At 47.8% G+C, this 15,193-nt stretch overlaps 1 protein-coding gene across 1 annotated transcript; it reads left to right on the forward strand.

The window, feature by feature from the left end:
- Positions 1-730: 730 nt before the first annotated feature.
- Positions 731-8,440, forward strand: CYP2A13 (cytochrome P450 family 2 subfamily A member 13). The gene is made up of 9 exons (XM_065535507.2): positions 731-931; positions 1,192-1,354; positions 2,300-2,449; positions 2,688-2,848; positions 4,016-4,192; positions 5,901-6,042; positions 6,511-6,698; positions 7,219-7,360; positions 8,024-8,440. The coding sequence occupies exons 1-9, from the start codon at positions 752-754 to the stop codon at positions 8,203-8,205; spliced, it is 1,485 nt and encodes a 494-aa protein (XP_065391579.1). The 5' UTR covers positions 731-751; the 3' UTR covers positions 8,206-8,440.
- Positions 8,441-15,193: the final 6,753 nt, after the last annotated feature.

A 15,193-nucleotide genomic window follows, 5' to 3' on the forward strand; every position in this document is an offset into this window, starting at 1 on the left:
AACAAGAGATGTGCAGTGGAGGTTCTATGGCACCCATCCTGGCCTCACTCTGAAGTTCCAGTGAAGATTCTGGGCATCAAGAGACAGCTCTGGGCCACAGCAAAATCAAGTCAGTACCTGGGCCCAGTGCTGAGCTGTGGGCTTTCTGGGAGGAGCTGCTGGGCTTGCTACACACTCCTCCTCCCAGAAACTCCACACCCACACCCTGGGTCTTCCTAGCCCCAAGACTCTCAAGTCCATATGCCTGGAATCCCCCCTCCTGAGACTGTTAACCCTGCATCCTTCACAACAGAAGACCCCCAAATGCACAGCCACACTTCCGTCTCACCCTAATAAAACCCAGACTTTTGGGTTCCTCTCCCCTGGAACCTCCAAATCCACAACTTTGGGGTACATTCTCAGTCTCAGACCCAAAATCCAAAGTCCAGGTGCTCCCCTGTGCACATATTCCAAACTCCTCCGTTCTACAGTTTATCTGATGCCCCCTCCTAAATCCACAGCCCTGAGGCACCCCTCCTGAAGTACCACAGATTTAGTCTGGAGGCCCCCATCCCTGCTCAGCTTACCTGGGGTCCCCTCCTCCTCCCTTGCTGGCTGTGTCCCAAGCTAGGCGGGATTCAGGTGTAGATTGGGGGTGTAGTTGGGAGGTAAAATGAGGTGGTTATATAATCAACAGAACTCCGCCCCTGTTTTTCAGGCAGTATAAAGGCAAACCACCCCAGCCGTCACCATCGATCATCCCACTGCCACCATGCTGGCCTCAGGGCTGCTCCTGGTGGCCTTGCTGGCCTGCCTGACTGTGATGGTCTTGATGTCTGTCTGGCAGCAGAGGAACAGCAAGGGGAAGCTGCCTCCGGGACCCACCCCATTGCCCTTCATTGGAAACTACCTGCAGCTGAACACAGAGCAGATGTGCAACTCCCTCATGAAGGTGTCCCAAGGCAGGGAGATGGGTGGCACGGGGTGGGGGCTGCCCAGCTGGCTGGGGCTTTGTGGACCAGAGTCTTAGGAAAGGGAGTTTTGGAGGTTAAGCGTCAGGGTCCTAGCCAGGAAAGACAGGGTCTTGGGATGTCCAGCTCCCTGACTGTGAGAACCTGACTGGGCGAAGCATCCCAGTACATGAAATCTCAGTGCTGGGTCCATTCGGAGTAGCAGCCGCTCCCTCTAACCACTCCCACCCGCCTCCATCAGATCAGTGAGCGCTATGGCCCGGTGTTCACCATTCACCTGGGGCCCCGGCGGGTGGTGGTGCTGTGCGGACATGATGCCGTCAGGGAGGCTCTGGTGGACCAGGCTGAGGAGTTCAGCGGGCGAGGCGAGCAGGCCACCTTCGACTGGCTCTTCAAAGGCTATGGTGAGGGGGTGCCCAAGAGGGAGAAGGTGGCCAGGGGGATGAGATGGTCTCAGTGTCCCCGGGCTTCTCCCTGACTCTCCTGTCCACTGGAGGCTATGGCAGAGCCCCCTGTCTGGTCTTCTCTCCCCATCTCCCTTCATTGTGGCCTCTCCATGTGTGTCCCTCACCTGTCTCCAGCGTCCCTGTCCTGATTCCTCCCTGCCTCTCTCTACCCCTTGTTCTCTCTCCTCGTTCTGCCTCACTGGAGTCTCCTCTTTCCCCTCTCTGTCCATCTCTGAGGACATCCTGGGTTTCTGTTTTCCAACCCTGGCCCTCTGTCTTCATTTGTCTTTTTGTCACTCTCAGCTTCTGTGCTTCTCCGTGTTTCTCCTCTCTCCGCTACCCTCTCCCACTTCTTCCTCTGTCTTAGGATTTCACCTTATTCCTACTTCCACATCTCCAGTCTCCACCTCCTGGTAACAGTCTGTCCTCCTCCTTGATCCTCTCTGTTTCTGTCTCCTTATTTTTCTCTCTTCTCCAGCTCAGCTTAAGAACCTTTCACCATTTTTATTTCCTCCTCCCAGATATCCCCATATCTCAATTCCCCTCCCTCCATCCTCTTCCTCCATCTCTCTCTCTCTTTCTCTCCCCACTTCCTTCCCTTCCTCCATGGAGTGTCCCTGTATCCCTCTGTTTCTCTGGGCATCTGCCTGTCTAGCCTTTCTGCTTCTCTTCTGATTATCTTATTTTTTCTATCTGATCTCTCTCTCTCTCTCTCTCTCTCTCTCTCTCTCTCTCTCTCGTTTCTCTGACTGAGTTTGCAGCTCTCTTGGGCACTCGCGCTGAATCCATCTGTCTCCCACCCCACTCCCTCTCTGCTCCACCCTTGGGGAGCCCCCTGAAGCTGGTCCGCTCCCGCCCCCGCCGCTCCCTGACCTCTCTCCACCCCCACGTTCACCTCCTCAGGCGTGGCGTTCAGCAACGGGGAGCGCGCCAAGCAGCTCCGGCGCTTCTCCATCGCCACCCTGCGGGACTTCGGGGTGGGCAAGCGCGGCATCGAGGAGCGCATCCAGGAGGAGGCGGGCTTCCTCATCGAGGCCCTCCGGGGCACGCGCGGTAAGCAGGGGACCCCGAGTGCGGGGGCAGGAGCAGGAAAACGCCCAGGGCTAGGGACCCCCGCGCGCGCGTTCTGCCTGGGGATGGGGACTCGGTGGGGAAAGGCGCCCGCATTTCCAACCCTGGAGTCTGGCGCTGGGAATTTGGCTCAGCTGGGCCCTGCCTCCCGGAATTCTGACTCTCCTCAGACCTCTGAGTTGACTCTCTCCCCAACCCTCTCCTCCGGCCACACCCGCAGGCGCCAATATCGATCCCACCTTCTTCCTGAGCCGCACCGTCTCTAATGTCATCAGCTCCATTGTCTTTGGGGACCGCTTTGACTATGAAGACAAAGAGTTCCTGTCACTGCTGCGCATGATGCTGGGAAGCTTCCAGTTCACGGCAACCTCCACCGGGCAGGTAACCGGTTGCAGTCCAGCCCGTGACGCCCCTACCACAACCTGCCAACTGCTCCCCTACCTGGAGACAGGTGCCCCAAACTCCCACCCCCCTCCAGACAGTGTGCCCTCAAAATCAGCCCCCAGTATTGGACAACTGGGCAGTTGCACCAGAACCCAGGATGGGTGCCCAATACCCAGTTTCCAAGGATACCTGAATAGCTCAACAGACACTCCCCAGAACAGAGCCTGCCGGCAGGATGCAAGCCCTCAGCTCAGCTCTCTCACCTGGGCACGTGTTCCCATCCCCAACTTACCAAATTTTCTAACAGATGCTCCCTACCCAATTCTTCTGAATATTTTAACACCTGGACAAGTGACTGCCTCAACCCCCCTCCTGCATACCTGAACACCTGGTGCTGCAAAATCCAGCCCATCATAATCATTTCACATCTACACAAATGTCCCAAATTAGCCCACTGCAATATCTGGCCAAGCGCCCTCTACTTCACCCACTTAAATACATGAAAACATCGACAGCTGCCCTAACCAACACCCTAAACACGTAAGTATCTAGACAGATTATTCCCCAGACACCCAAATAAGTGTTCCCCAAAACTTTCCAATCACACACCCTACAGAGGAGCTCCCAATGCATCCCACTTGGATAGGTAAACACCTGAACAGGTATCCCCTCCACTTCAACATCTTCACCAGCCCCACTTTAATACCTGAACACCTGAACAAAAGCCCCCAGTTCAGACCCAAAAATTTTCTGGGTAGTTGTCTCCAACCAAGCCCACTTGAATGCCTAAATACCTAGACAGGTGACACTCCCCTCATACCAGCCCCACCTGAATAGCTAAACACCTGGACAGGTGTCTTCCAACTCAACTTCACTTGAATATCTGAACACCTAGATATGTGCTCCAATCCAGCCTCATTTGCATACCTGAAACCTGGATATATGCCTCAGTTCTTCTCACCGAAACTAGTAGAACGTAGCCCTGGCACCTAATCCACATGAAAACTTAGATATAAGTTCCCATCCAACCCCGCTGAAATACCTAAACACCTGGACAAATGCCTTTAACTCAGTTCCTTCCTTGCTATGAAACAAGTCCCATTCCCATCAGCTCCTGGCCCCTGACAACTGTCCTTTCCTCCCATCCTCTCTCTGCAACCCCAGCTCTATGAGATGTTCTCTTCAGTGATGAAACACCTGCCAGGACCACAGCAACAGGCCTTTAAGGAGTTGCAAGGGCTGGAGGACTTCATAGCCAAGAAGGTGGAGCACAACCAGCGCACGCTGGATCCCAACTCCCCACGGGACTTCATCGACTCCTTTCTCATCCGCATGCAGGAGGTACACCCCAGCAGCCAGTGCGGGGAGGTGCAAAGCCAGGCAGAGGGAAATCAGGCTGGGAGTGGGGCGGGCAGACAACACAGGCCCATTCAAATTAGCCCTCATCATAATAATCCTCACAATTGGCCGGACGCGGTGGCTCACGCCTGTAATCCTAGCACTTTGGGAGGCCAAGGCAAATGGATCACCTGAGGTCAGGAGTTCAAGACCAGCCTGGCCAACATGGTGAAACCCCATCTCTACTAAAAATACAATAATGAGCTAGGCGTGGTGGGGTGCGCATGTAATCCCAGCTACTCAGGAGGCTGAGACAGGAGGATGGCTTGAATGCGAGAGGCAGAGGTTGCAGTGAGCCGAGATCATGCCACTCCACTCCAGCCTGAGTGACAGAGCAAGACTCTCAGGAAAAAAAAAAAAAATCCTCACAATCCCAACTATATCAACCACAGCTGTTCCAACCACTGAGCCCTCACCCACAGGCAGGACTTGCGCACGTGAATTAGAATAGCAAGCACTTCTACAGCACTACCACGTGCCAGCCACTGCATTAAGTGCTTTAAGATAGTCCCCCACTGAACACTCACAACAGCTCTTGAAGGAAGTTCAATTATGGCCCCAATTGTGCAAATGAGGAAACTGAGGCCCAGAGAGTTTAAGTATCTTAACTGAGGTCACAAAGCGAGGAAGCCTTGGTCCCCCAAGCTCAAAGGCTGGTGTCTCTGAGCCTAAAGCTGGTGCTTTTACCCACCGTGCTCTGTAACCATTCATGCCCTGGTTATCAGACACACCTCTGTAGACAGGTGACCTGGCTTTACATTACAGGGTCCCCACCTCCATCTGGACGTCAGTCTCCCGTGTGGGAAGGCTTTAGGGAGTCTGAAGCTCAGGGAGAAAGGATCAAGGGAGGAGATGCCTCCATAGTAAGTTTCAAGATTTTTAGGGAAGAAATAGGATGCTGTTGCTTAAAATTCTGTGCTTGTATCTCCGAAAAACTCTTTTTTCCTGACTCTTCATCTTGCCATCTCTGTACTACTTTCTCTTCGTCTCCCCTCATCCTTCTCTTTCTAAATATTCGTACCATTAAAAAAGTAACAGACTGGGCAACATGGCAAAATCCCGTCTGTACAAAAACTACGAAGAGTGACTGGGTGTGGTGGTGCATGCCTGTAGTCCCAGCTACTCAGGAGGTTGAGGTGGGAGGACAACTTGAGCCCAGGGTGGGCAGAGGTTGCAATGAGCCAAGATCACGGCACTGCACTCCAGCCTGTGTGACAGAATAAGATCCTGTCTCAAAAAAAATTAATTTTTTGTAAAAAACAAGTGAGCCTGCATGGTCATGTGCATGTGCAGTTCCAAGTACTCAGGAGGCTGAGGCTGGAGGATTCCTTGAGCCCAGGAGTTCGAGTCCACCCTGCACAACTTAGCACGACCAAGTCTGTATAAGAAAAAAAAAAAAAACAAAACAGACAGCTAAGTTGACAATTAAAGGACAGATGTTCAGCAAGGTAAAGAAGGTGAGAAGGAAGAGCATTTTGGCCAAAGTCAGCAGCCAGGACAAGGGCTGGAACCTGGAGCGAGTCTGGCAGATCTAGGGTCCCTCTTTCCACCTTTGGTCTGGACCAAAGAGAGGAAGATCCAAGAAAAAAGCCCTAGAAGGGTCCCAAGAGCATGGGGAGTGAGGTTGGTCTAAAGCCCCCTCTCCCTGCAGGAGGAGAAGAACCCCAACACGGAGTTCCACTTGAAGAACCTGGTGCTGACCTCGCTGAATCTTTTCTTTGCGGGCACCGAGACCGTCAGCACCACCCTGCGCTACGGCTTCCTGCTGCTCATGAAGCACCCAGAGGTGGAGGGTAAGGCTGGAGGGGGAGGGAAGTGGAGGGTTCCAGACCCTCAAAACTCCCCTGAGCCTGGTGCAATGTCCCCACCTGTCCCAGATCCCAGGACCCTGAGACGTGCCTTGCTCTCCAGAGACAGGGCAATATTCAGCTGATAGGCATCAGCTGAGTCTCACTGGCTATTAAAATACTGAAAATGTCTGCAGTGATTGGTCAGTCACTCCCGTCCCAAGCCCACTGAGTGCCCCATTACCCGCTCCTCTGGATCATCTCCTAAGTTCCTCCTGGTGCCTCCCCTGTGATTCTGGCATGACCTGGTAAACAGGATCCTGCTCCAACAATGCGAATGACTAATGTCCGCTATGAATGATCTACCTCTGTGTCATACACGGAGCCATGTCACCCACCCCGTTTTACCTATTCAGACTATCATCCCTGCCCTGAGACCCTAGCTACCCAAACACATTCCCCCTCTTCCCCCAGCCAAGGTCCACGAGGAGATTGACAGAGTGATCGGCAAGAACCGGCAGCCCAAGTTTGAGGACCGGGTCAAGATGCCCTACACGGAGGCAGTGATCCACGAGATCCAAAGATTTGGAGACGTGATCCCCATGAGTTTGGCCCACAGGGTCATCAGGGACACCAAGTTTCGGGATTTCTTCCTCCCTAAGGTACTGTCCCCCCACCCCCCAGACTACAGGGACGTCCAGCCCCTCTCTGTGTCCGCAGCATCTCACCCCCATTAGAAGCTTTCTAGACCCTGTCCCACTCCCTCAATCAGTCAAAAAAGACTTCCCCCACCACCACATCCGTTCCACCTTCCCACTTAGAGACTCCTGAATCCTGCATCTCCCCAGACTCTTTGTGTCAGGAGAATCAACCCCATGTTCCCAAACTTCCTGTCTTAAGAAACAGGAGCCCCCTTTCTATTAAGCCTTTTGCCTTAGGGACACAAATCTCAGGTCCCCCAAACACCCTGCCTAGCAGGACATGGACCCCATGTCTCCCAAACTTCCTGTTTCAGAGACATGAACCTTCTATGCCCCAAAATTCCTTCCTCAGAGGACCCCAACTCCTCCATGCCTGCCACTTCCGCTTACCTGGGGCACCCTAGTTCTCCCTCCAGCCCCTGTGTACTTTCACCAATCCCCCAACCTGCCTCATCACACACACCTTCCTCCTCCCTCCCAGGGCACCGAAGTGTTCCCTATGCTGGGCTCCGTGCTGAAAGACCCCAAGTTCTTCTCCAACCCCCAGGACTTCAATCCCCAGCACTTCCTGGATGAGAAGGGGCAGTTTAAGAAGAGTGATGCTTTTGTGCCCTTTTCCATCGGTAAGAGACTAACTACTGTTTGCCGCCAGGCCACTGCTCACACCAGCAGGCGCCTCCCTCACCCAGCTCCCCTCTCTGCGGTGTAGCCTGGTATTTCTCCAGCTTGGAAGTTCCTTTTAAATTCTACCTTTGAGCCACGAGCTGATACTCCCTTAAGTACCAAGCACCCAATACCTGCGCCTAGGCAAAAGGGAAGGAAACATCTTCCCCCATAGATTTATTTGTCTAGGGTCACACAGCAGATTCTTCAGATCCCTGAAAAGGAGATAATGGCACAGCACAGCAGTCATATTTGCAAGTGTCTCTGGCAGGTAGGGGCATCTAAACCTCCCATTGCTACACCTGGCATAGATCACCCCATCTATGATGGATGCGTGACATTATGCCTTTTCCAAAACCCGTAGAACTGTACAACACAGAGCAAACCCTAATGTAAACTATGAACTTTGGTTAGTAATAATATATCAATATTGGTTCACCATTGTTACATCTCTTATAGAAGGAAACTGAGGCTCAGGGAGGATCAGAGTCTCCTCTGAAAGTCTCTCAGGCCATAATATTCCACCTCTCCTCCCTGGGAGAGCCGCAGCTGGGGGTCGGGAGTGGGGCGAGGCTGCACTGAGAGTGGGCTTCACCTCCACCCCTCCCGCCTCTCCCCTTCAGGAAAGCGGAACTGTTTCGGAGAAGGCCTGGCCAGAATGGAGCTCTTTCTCTTCCTCACCACCATCATGCAGAACTTTCGTTTCGAGTCCCCCCAGTTGCCTAAGGACATCGACGTGTCCCCCAAACACGTGGGCTTTGCCACGATCCCACCAAACTACACCATGAGCTTCCTGCCCCGCTGAGGGAGGGCTGTGCTGGTGCAGGTCTGGTGGGCGGGGCCCGGGAAAGGGCGGGGCTAGGGGCGGGGCTAAGAATGGGGGCAGGATGGGGGAAAGGAAGGGGCGACGTGGTTAGAGGGAAGAGAAGAAACAGAGGGGCTCAGTTGACCTTGATGATGTCCTTCAGAGCTGGGATGAAAGGAAGGGAAACCTTACAGTATGCTATGAAGAGTGGTAATAATAGTGTCTCTTATTTCCTGAACAAGTACCTCCATGTCAGCTTTGTTCAAAAAGCGTTGCACGCTCACCTCACTTAATTGCCACAATCCTCTGCGAAGGGGAACAGCATTCATGCCCATTTTACACGTGACGAAACTGAGGCTCAGAAAGTTTTCTCTATCTGATGTCTCACAAAACGTAAGTGCCCAGAAAATCTTCGAACACAGATCTGTGCCCATAGCCCTCTAGACAGATTCTTAAAAAGCACCCCTTCCTCACGTAAAACAGCTTAGTATAGCATCACATGGCCTGAACATCCCTGTCCTGGGGCTTTTTCCGGAGACCTAGCGGGCAGCTGTCCTACCTTCACTGCCCACATGCCCACACTCTCACCTACTCAGCGCGCTTTGAGTACCAAGGTGCAGTCTGAGCTCACTACCAGGTAAGGCCACTGTCGCCCATCCAGAGTCAGTCCAGGAACACAACGAGACATGAATGGACATACAGAGTCAGTCCATTGACAATTATTTTGCAGAGTAGAAGTTTTTATTTTAATGACATTCTGTCATTGTACCTCTTAAAGAAGTTGAAGTTGAAGGAGAGAACCACTTTCAGAGAATGCCTGGACAACTCTGGATCAGGACATACCATATGCATGTGTGTGATCATGTGCAGGCGTGCATGTGAGCATATGACTGCATATTCTCCTCTGTGTATCCATGAAACACATTCCACTATGTGTTTCTGAAGGTGGGGCTCTCCGGATGGATCTGGGGTCTGTTGTAAGACCCAGCTAAGAGTTTCACAATCACTGCCCACTCTCAAAGAAGTTAGCGTATGTCCCCCTTAGAAGCTCCCTTACAGCGTTCGTGAAAATTAACTCCAAGTTTATTGTAGACCTAAATGAAAAGTGAATATCTATAAAACTTCTAGAAGATAACACAGGAGAAAATCTAGATGACCTTAAGTTTGATGATGACTTATTAGATATGACACCAAAAGAACAATTCTTGAAAGAAGCTATTGATAAGTTGATAAGTTCTGTCATTAAAATTAAAAATTTCTGCTCTGCAAAAGAATTGTCAAGAGAATGACAATACAAGCTACAGACTGGGAACATATTTGCAGGGAACATACCTGATAAAGGACTTACATTCAAAATACACAAAAGACTGTTAAAACTCAACAATAGAAAACAACCCAATTAAAGAATAGGCAAACAATCTGAGCAGACACCTTGCGAAAGAAAATATACACATAGCAAATAAGCATAAGGAAACATGCTCCACATCATATGTCAGTAGCAATTTCAAATTAAAATATTAGTGATGTACCACTAACCACCTATTAGAATGGCTAAAATCCAAAACTGACAACACCAAATGCTGACAAGGAGGTGGCTCAACAAGAACTGTCATTCATTGATGGTGGGAATGCAAAATGGTGCAGCTACTTTGGAAGACAGACTGGCGGTTTCTTGCAAAGCTAAACATATTCTTACCATGTAATACAGCAATCATTCTCTTCTGTATTAAGCCAAATGAGTTGAAAACGTATAGCCACACAAAAATTTCTGCACAGATATTTATAACAGCTTTATTCATAGTTGCTGAATCTTGTAAGCAACCAAGATGTTCTTCAATAAGTGAATGGATAAATGAACTATAGTATGTTCATACAATGAAATATGGCCGGGTGTGATGGTTCATGCCTGTAATTACAGCACTATGGGAGGCCAAGGCAGGTGGATCAGTTGAGGTCAGGAATTCGAGACCAGTCTGGCAAACATAGCAAAACCCCATCTCTACTAAAAATACAAAAATTAACCGGGCATGGTGGCATATGCCTGCAGTTCCAGCTACTTGGGAGGCTGAGGTGGGAGAATTGCTTGAACCTGTGAGATGGAGGTTGCAGTGAGCTGAGATGGAGCCACTGCACACCAGCCTGGGTGACACAGTGAGACTTTATCTCAAAAAAAAAAAAAAAAAAAAAAAAAAAAGCAAAAAAACACAAAAGAAACAAAATATTATTTGGCAATAAAAAGAAATCAGGCCTCAGAAAGACATGGAAGACCTGAAATGTATATAGCTAAGTGAAAGAAGCCAGTCTGAAAAGGCCACATACTATATGATTCCAACTATATGACATTCTGGAAAAATGAAACTGTGAAGACAGTACAAAGACAGTAGTTGCCAGGAGTTTAGGGAGGAGGAAGGATGAATAGGTGCAGTTTTAGGGCAGAGAAACTATTCTGTGTGATACTGAAATGTTGCATGACATTATGCCTTTTTCAAAACCCATAGAACTGTACAACAGAAAAAAAAAACACTAATGTGAACTATAGACTTTGTTTCATAATAATATATCAATATTGGTTAATCATTGTAACAAAGGTATCATACTTATACAAGATGTAAGGGGGAAAAGGAAGTGTATAGGAACTTTCATCCGTTCCAAGATGGTCGAATAGGAACAGCTCCGGTCTGCAGCTCCCAGCATGACTGATGCAGAAGACGAGTGATTTTGTACATTTCCAACTGAGGTGCCTGGTTCATCTCATTGGGACTGGTTGGACAGTGGGTGCAGCCCATGGAGGGTGAGCTGAAACAGGGCAGGGTATTGCCTCACCCAGGAAGCACAAGGGGTTGGGTGGTTTCCCTTTCCTAGCCAAAGGAAGCCATGACAGAGTGTACCTGGAAAATTGGGACACTCCATTTTCCCAAATACTGCACTTTTCCAATGGTCTTAGCAAACAGCACACCAGGAAATTACATCCCACGCCTAGCTCGGCAGGTCCAACACCCACAGAGCCTTGCTCACTGCTAGTGCAGCAGTCTGAGATCGAACTGTGAGGCAGCAGCCTGGCTAGGGGATGGGTGTCTGCCATTGCTGAGGCATGAGTAGGTAAAAAGCATACAGGGAAGCTCGAACTGGGTGGAGCCCTTTGCAGCTCAGCAAGGCCTTTTGCCTCTGTACATTCCACCTCTGGGGGCAGGGCATAGCTAAACAAAAGGCAGCAGAAACTTCTGCAAACTTAAACGTTCCTGTCTGACAGCTCTGAAGAGAGCAATGGTGCTCTGAACACAGTGTTTGAGCTCTGAGAACGGACAGACTGCCTCCTCAAGTGGGTCCCTGAACTCCATGTAGCCTAACTGGGAGACACCTCCCAGGAGGGACCAACTGACACCTCATACAGGTGGGTGCCCCTCTGGGATGAAGCTTCCAGAGGAAGGATCAGGCAGCAATATTTGCTGTTCTGCAGCTTCCACTGGTGATACACAGGAAAACAGGGTCTGGAGTGGACCTCCAGCAAACTCCAAGAGACTTGAAGCTGAGGGAACTGACTGTTAGGAGTAAAACTAATTAACAGAAAGGAATAGCATCAACATCAACAAAAAGGACAACCACACCAAAACCCCATCTGTAGGCCACCAGCATCAAAGACCAAAGGTAGATAAAAATACAAAGATGGGGAGAAACCAGAGCAGAAAATCTGAAAATTCTAAAAACCAGAGCACCTCTTCTCCTCCAAAAGATCACAGCTCCTCACCAGCAATGGAACAAAGCTGGACGAAAATGACTTTGATGAGCTGCCAGAAGTAGGCTTCAGAAGGTCAGTAATAACAAACTTCTTTGAGCTAAAGGAGAATGTTCGAACCAATCACAAGGAAGCTAAAACCCTTGAAAAAAGATTAGACAAATGGCCGACTAGAATAACCAGTGTAGAGAAGACCTTAAATGACCTGATGGAGCTGAAAACCATGGTACAAGAACTACATGACACAAGCACAAGCTTAAGTAGCAAATTCAACCAAGTGGAAGAAAGGGTCTCAGTGACTGAAGATCAAATTAATGAAATTAAGTGAGAAAACAAGGTTAGAGAAAAAAGAGTAAAAAGAAATGAACAAAGCCTCCAAGAAATATGGCACTATGTGAAAAGACCAAATCTACATTTGATTGGTGTACCTAAAAGTGATGGGGAGTATGGAACCAAGTTGAAAAACACTCTTCAGGATATTATCCAGGAGAACTTCCCCAACCTGGCAAGGCAGGCCAACATTCAAATTTGGGAAATACAGAGAACACCACAAAGATACTCCTTAAGAAGAGCAACTCTAAGACACATAATTGTCAGATTCACCAAGGTTGAAATGAAAGAAAAAATGTTAAGGGCAGCCAGAGAGAATGGCTGTGTTACCCACAAAGGGAAGCCCATCAGACTAACAGCGGATCTCTCGACAGAAACTCTACAAGCCAGAAGAGAGTGGGGGCCAATATTCAACGTTCTTAAAGAAAGAATTTTCGACCCAGAATTTCATATCCAGCCAAACTAAGTTTCATAAGTGAAGGAGAAATAAAAACATTTACAGACAAGCAAATGCTGAGAGATTTTGTCACCACCAGGCCTGCCTTATAAGAGCTCCTGAAGGAAGCACTAAACATGGAAAGGAACAACATGTACCAGCCACTGCAAAAACATGCCAAATTGTAAAGACCGTCAATGCTAGGAAGAAACTGCATCAACTAATGGGCAAAATAACCAGCTAACATCATAATGACAAGATCAAATTCACACATAAAAATATTAACCTTAAATGTAAATGGGCTAAATGCCTCAATTAAAAGACACAGACTGGCAAATTGGATAAAGAGTCAAGACCCATCAGTGTGCCATATTCAAGAGACCTGTCTCACGTGCAGAGACACACATAGGCTCAAAATAAAGGGATGGAGGAAGATCTACCAAGCAAATGGAAAGCAAAAAGAAGCAGGGGTTGCAATCCTAGTCTCTCATAAGACAGACTTTAAACCAACAAAGATGAGAAGAGACCAAGAAGGCCATTACATAGTGGTAAAGGGATCAATTCAACAAAAAGAGCTAACTATCCTAAATATATATGCACCCAATACTGGAGCACCCGGATTCATAAAGCAAGTCCTTAGAGACCTACAAAGAGACTTAGACTCCCACACAATAATAATGGGAGACTTTAACACCCCACTGTCGCTATTAGATCAAGACCGAAGGTTAATAAGGATATCCAGGAATTGAACTCAGCTCTGCACTAAGCGGACCTAATAGACGTCTACTGAACTCTCCATCCAAAATCAACAGAATATACATTCTTCTCAGCACCACATCACAATTATTCCAAAATTGACCACACAGGTGGAAGTAAAGCACTCTTCAGCAAATGTAAAAGAACAGAAATCACCACAAACTGTCTCTCAGACCACAATGGAATCAAATTAGAATTCAGGATTAAGAAACTCACTCAAAACTGCACAACTACATGGAAACTGAACAACCTGCTCCTGAATGACTACTGGGTACATAACAAAATGAAGGCAGAAATAAAGATGCTCTTTGAAACCAATGAGAAAAAAGAGAAGATGTTCCACAATCTCTGGGACACATTTAAAGCAGTGTGTAGAGGGAAATTTATAGCACTAAATGCCCACAAGAGAAAGCAGGAAAGATCTAAAATCAACACCATAACATCACGATTAAAAGAACTAGAGAAGCAAGAGCAAACACATTTAAAAGTTAGCAGAAGGCAAGAAATAACTAACATCAGAGCAGAACTGAAGGAGATAGAGACACAAAAAACCCTTCAAAAAAATCAATCCAGGAGCTGCTTTTTGAAAAGATCAACAAAATAGATAGACTGCTAGCAAGACTAATAAAGAAGAAAAGAGGGAAGAATCAAATAGACTCAATAAAAAATGTTAAAGGGGATATCACAACCAATTCCACAGAAATACAAACTACCATCAGAGAAAACTATAAACACCTCTATGCAAATAAACTAGAAAATCTGGAAGAAACAGATAAATTCCTGGACACATACACCCTCTTAAGACTAAACCAGAAAGAATTTAAATCTCTGAATAGACCAATAACAGGTTCTGAAATTCAGGCAATAATTAATAGCCTACCAACCAAAAAATGTCTAGGACCAGATGGATTCACAGCTGAATTCTAACAGAGGTACAAAGACGAGATGGTATCATTCCTTCTGAAACTATTCCAATCAATAGAAAAAGAGGGAATCCTCCCTAACTCATTTTATGAGGCCACCATCATCCTAATACCAAAGCCTGGCAGAAACACAACAAAAAAAGAGAATTTTAGACCAATATCCCTGATGAACATCAATGTGAAAATCCTCAATAAAATACTGGCAAACTGAATCCAGCAGCACATGAAAAAGCTTATCCACCACGCTCAAGTTGGCTTCACACCTGGAATGCAAGGCTAGTTCTACATATGCAAATCAATAAACGTAATCCATCACATAAACAGAACCATCAACAAAAACCACATGATTATCTCAATAGACACAGAAAAGGCCCTCAACAAAATTCAACAGCACTTCATGCTAAAAACCCTCAATAAACTATGTATTGATGGAAGGTATCTCAAAATAATAAGAGCTATGTATGACAAATCCACAGTCAGTATCATACTGAATGGGCAAAAACTGGAAGCATTCCCTCTGAAAACTGGCATAAGACAGGGATGTCCTCTCTCACCACTCTATTCAATATAGTGTTGCAAGTTCTGGCCAGGGCAATCAGGTAAGAAAAAGAAATAAAAGGTATTCAGTTAGGAAAAGAGGAAGCCAAATTGTCCCTATTTGCAGATGACATGATTCTATATTTAGAAAACCCCATCATCTCAGCCCAAAATCTCTTTAAGCTGATAAGCAATTTCAGCAAAATCTCGGGATACAAAATCAATGTGCAAAAATCACAAGCATTCCTATATACCAATAACAGACAAACAGAG

This window comes from Macaca fascicularis, chromosome 19, assembly GCF_037993035.2.
Source record: "Macaca fascicularis isolate 582-1 chromosome 19, T2T-MFA8v1.1".
Taxonomy (NCBI): Eukaryota; Metazoa; Chordata; class Mammalia; order Primates; family Cercopithecidae; genus Macaca; species Macaca fascicularis.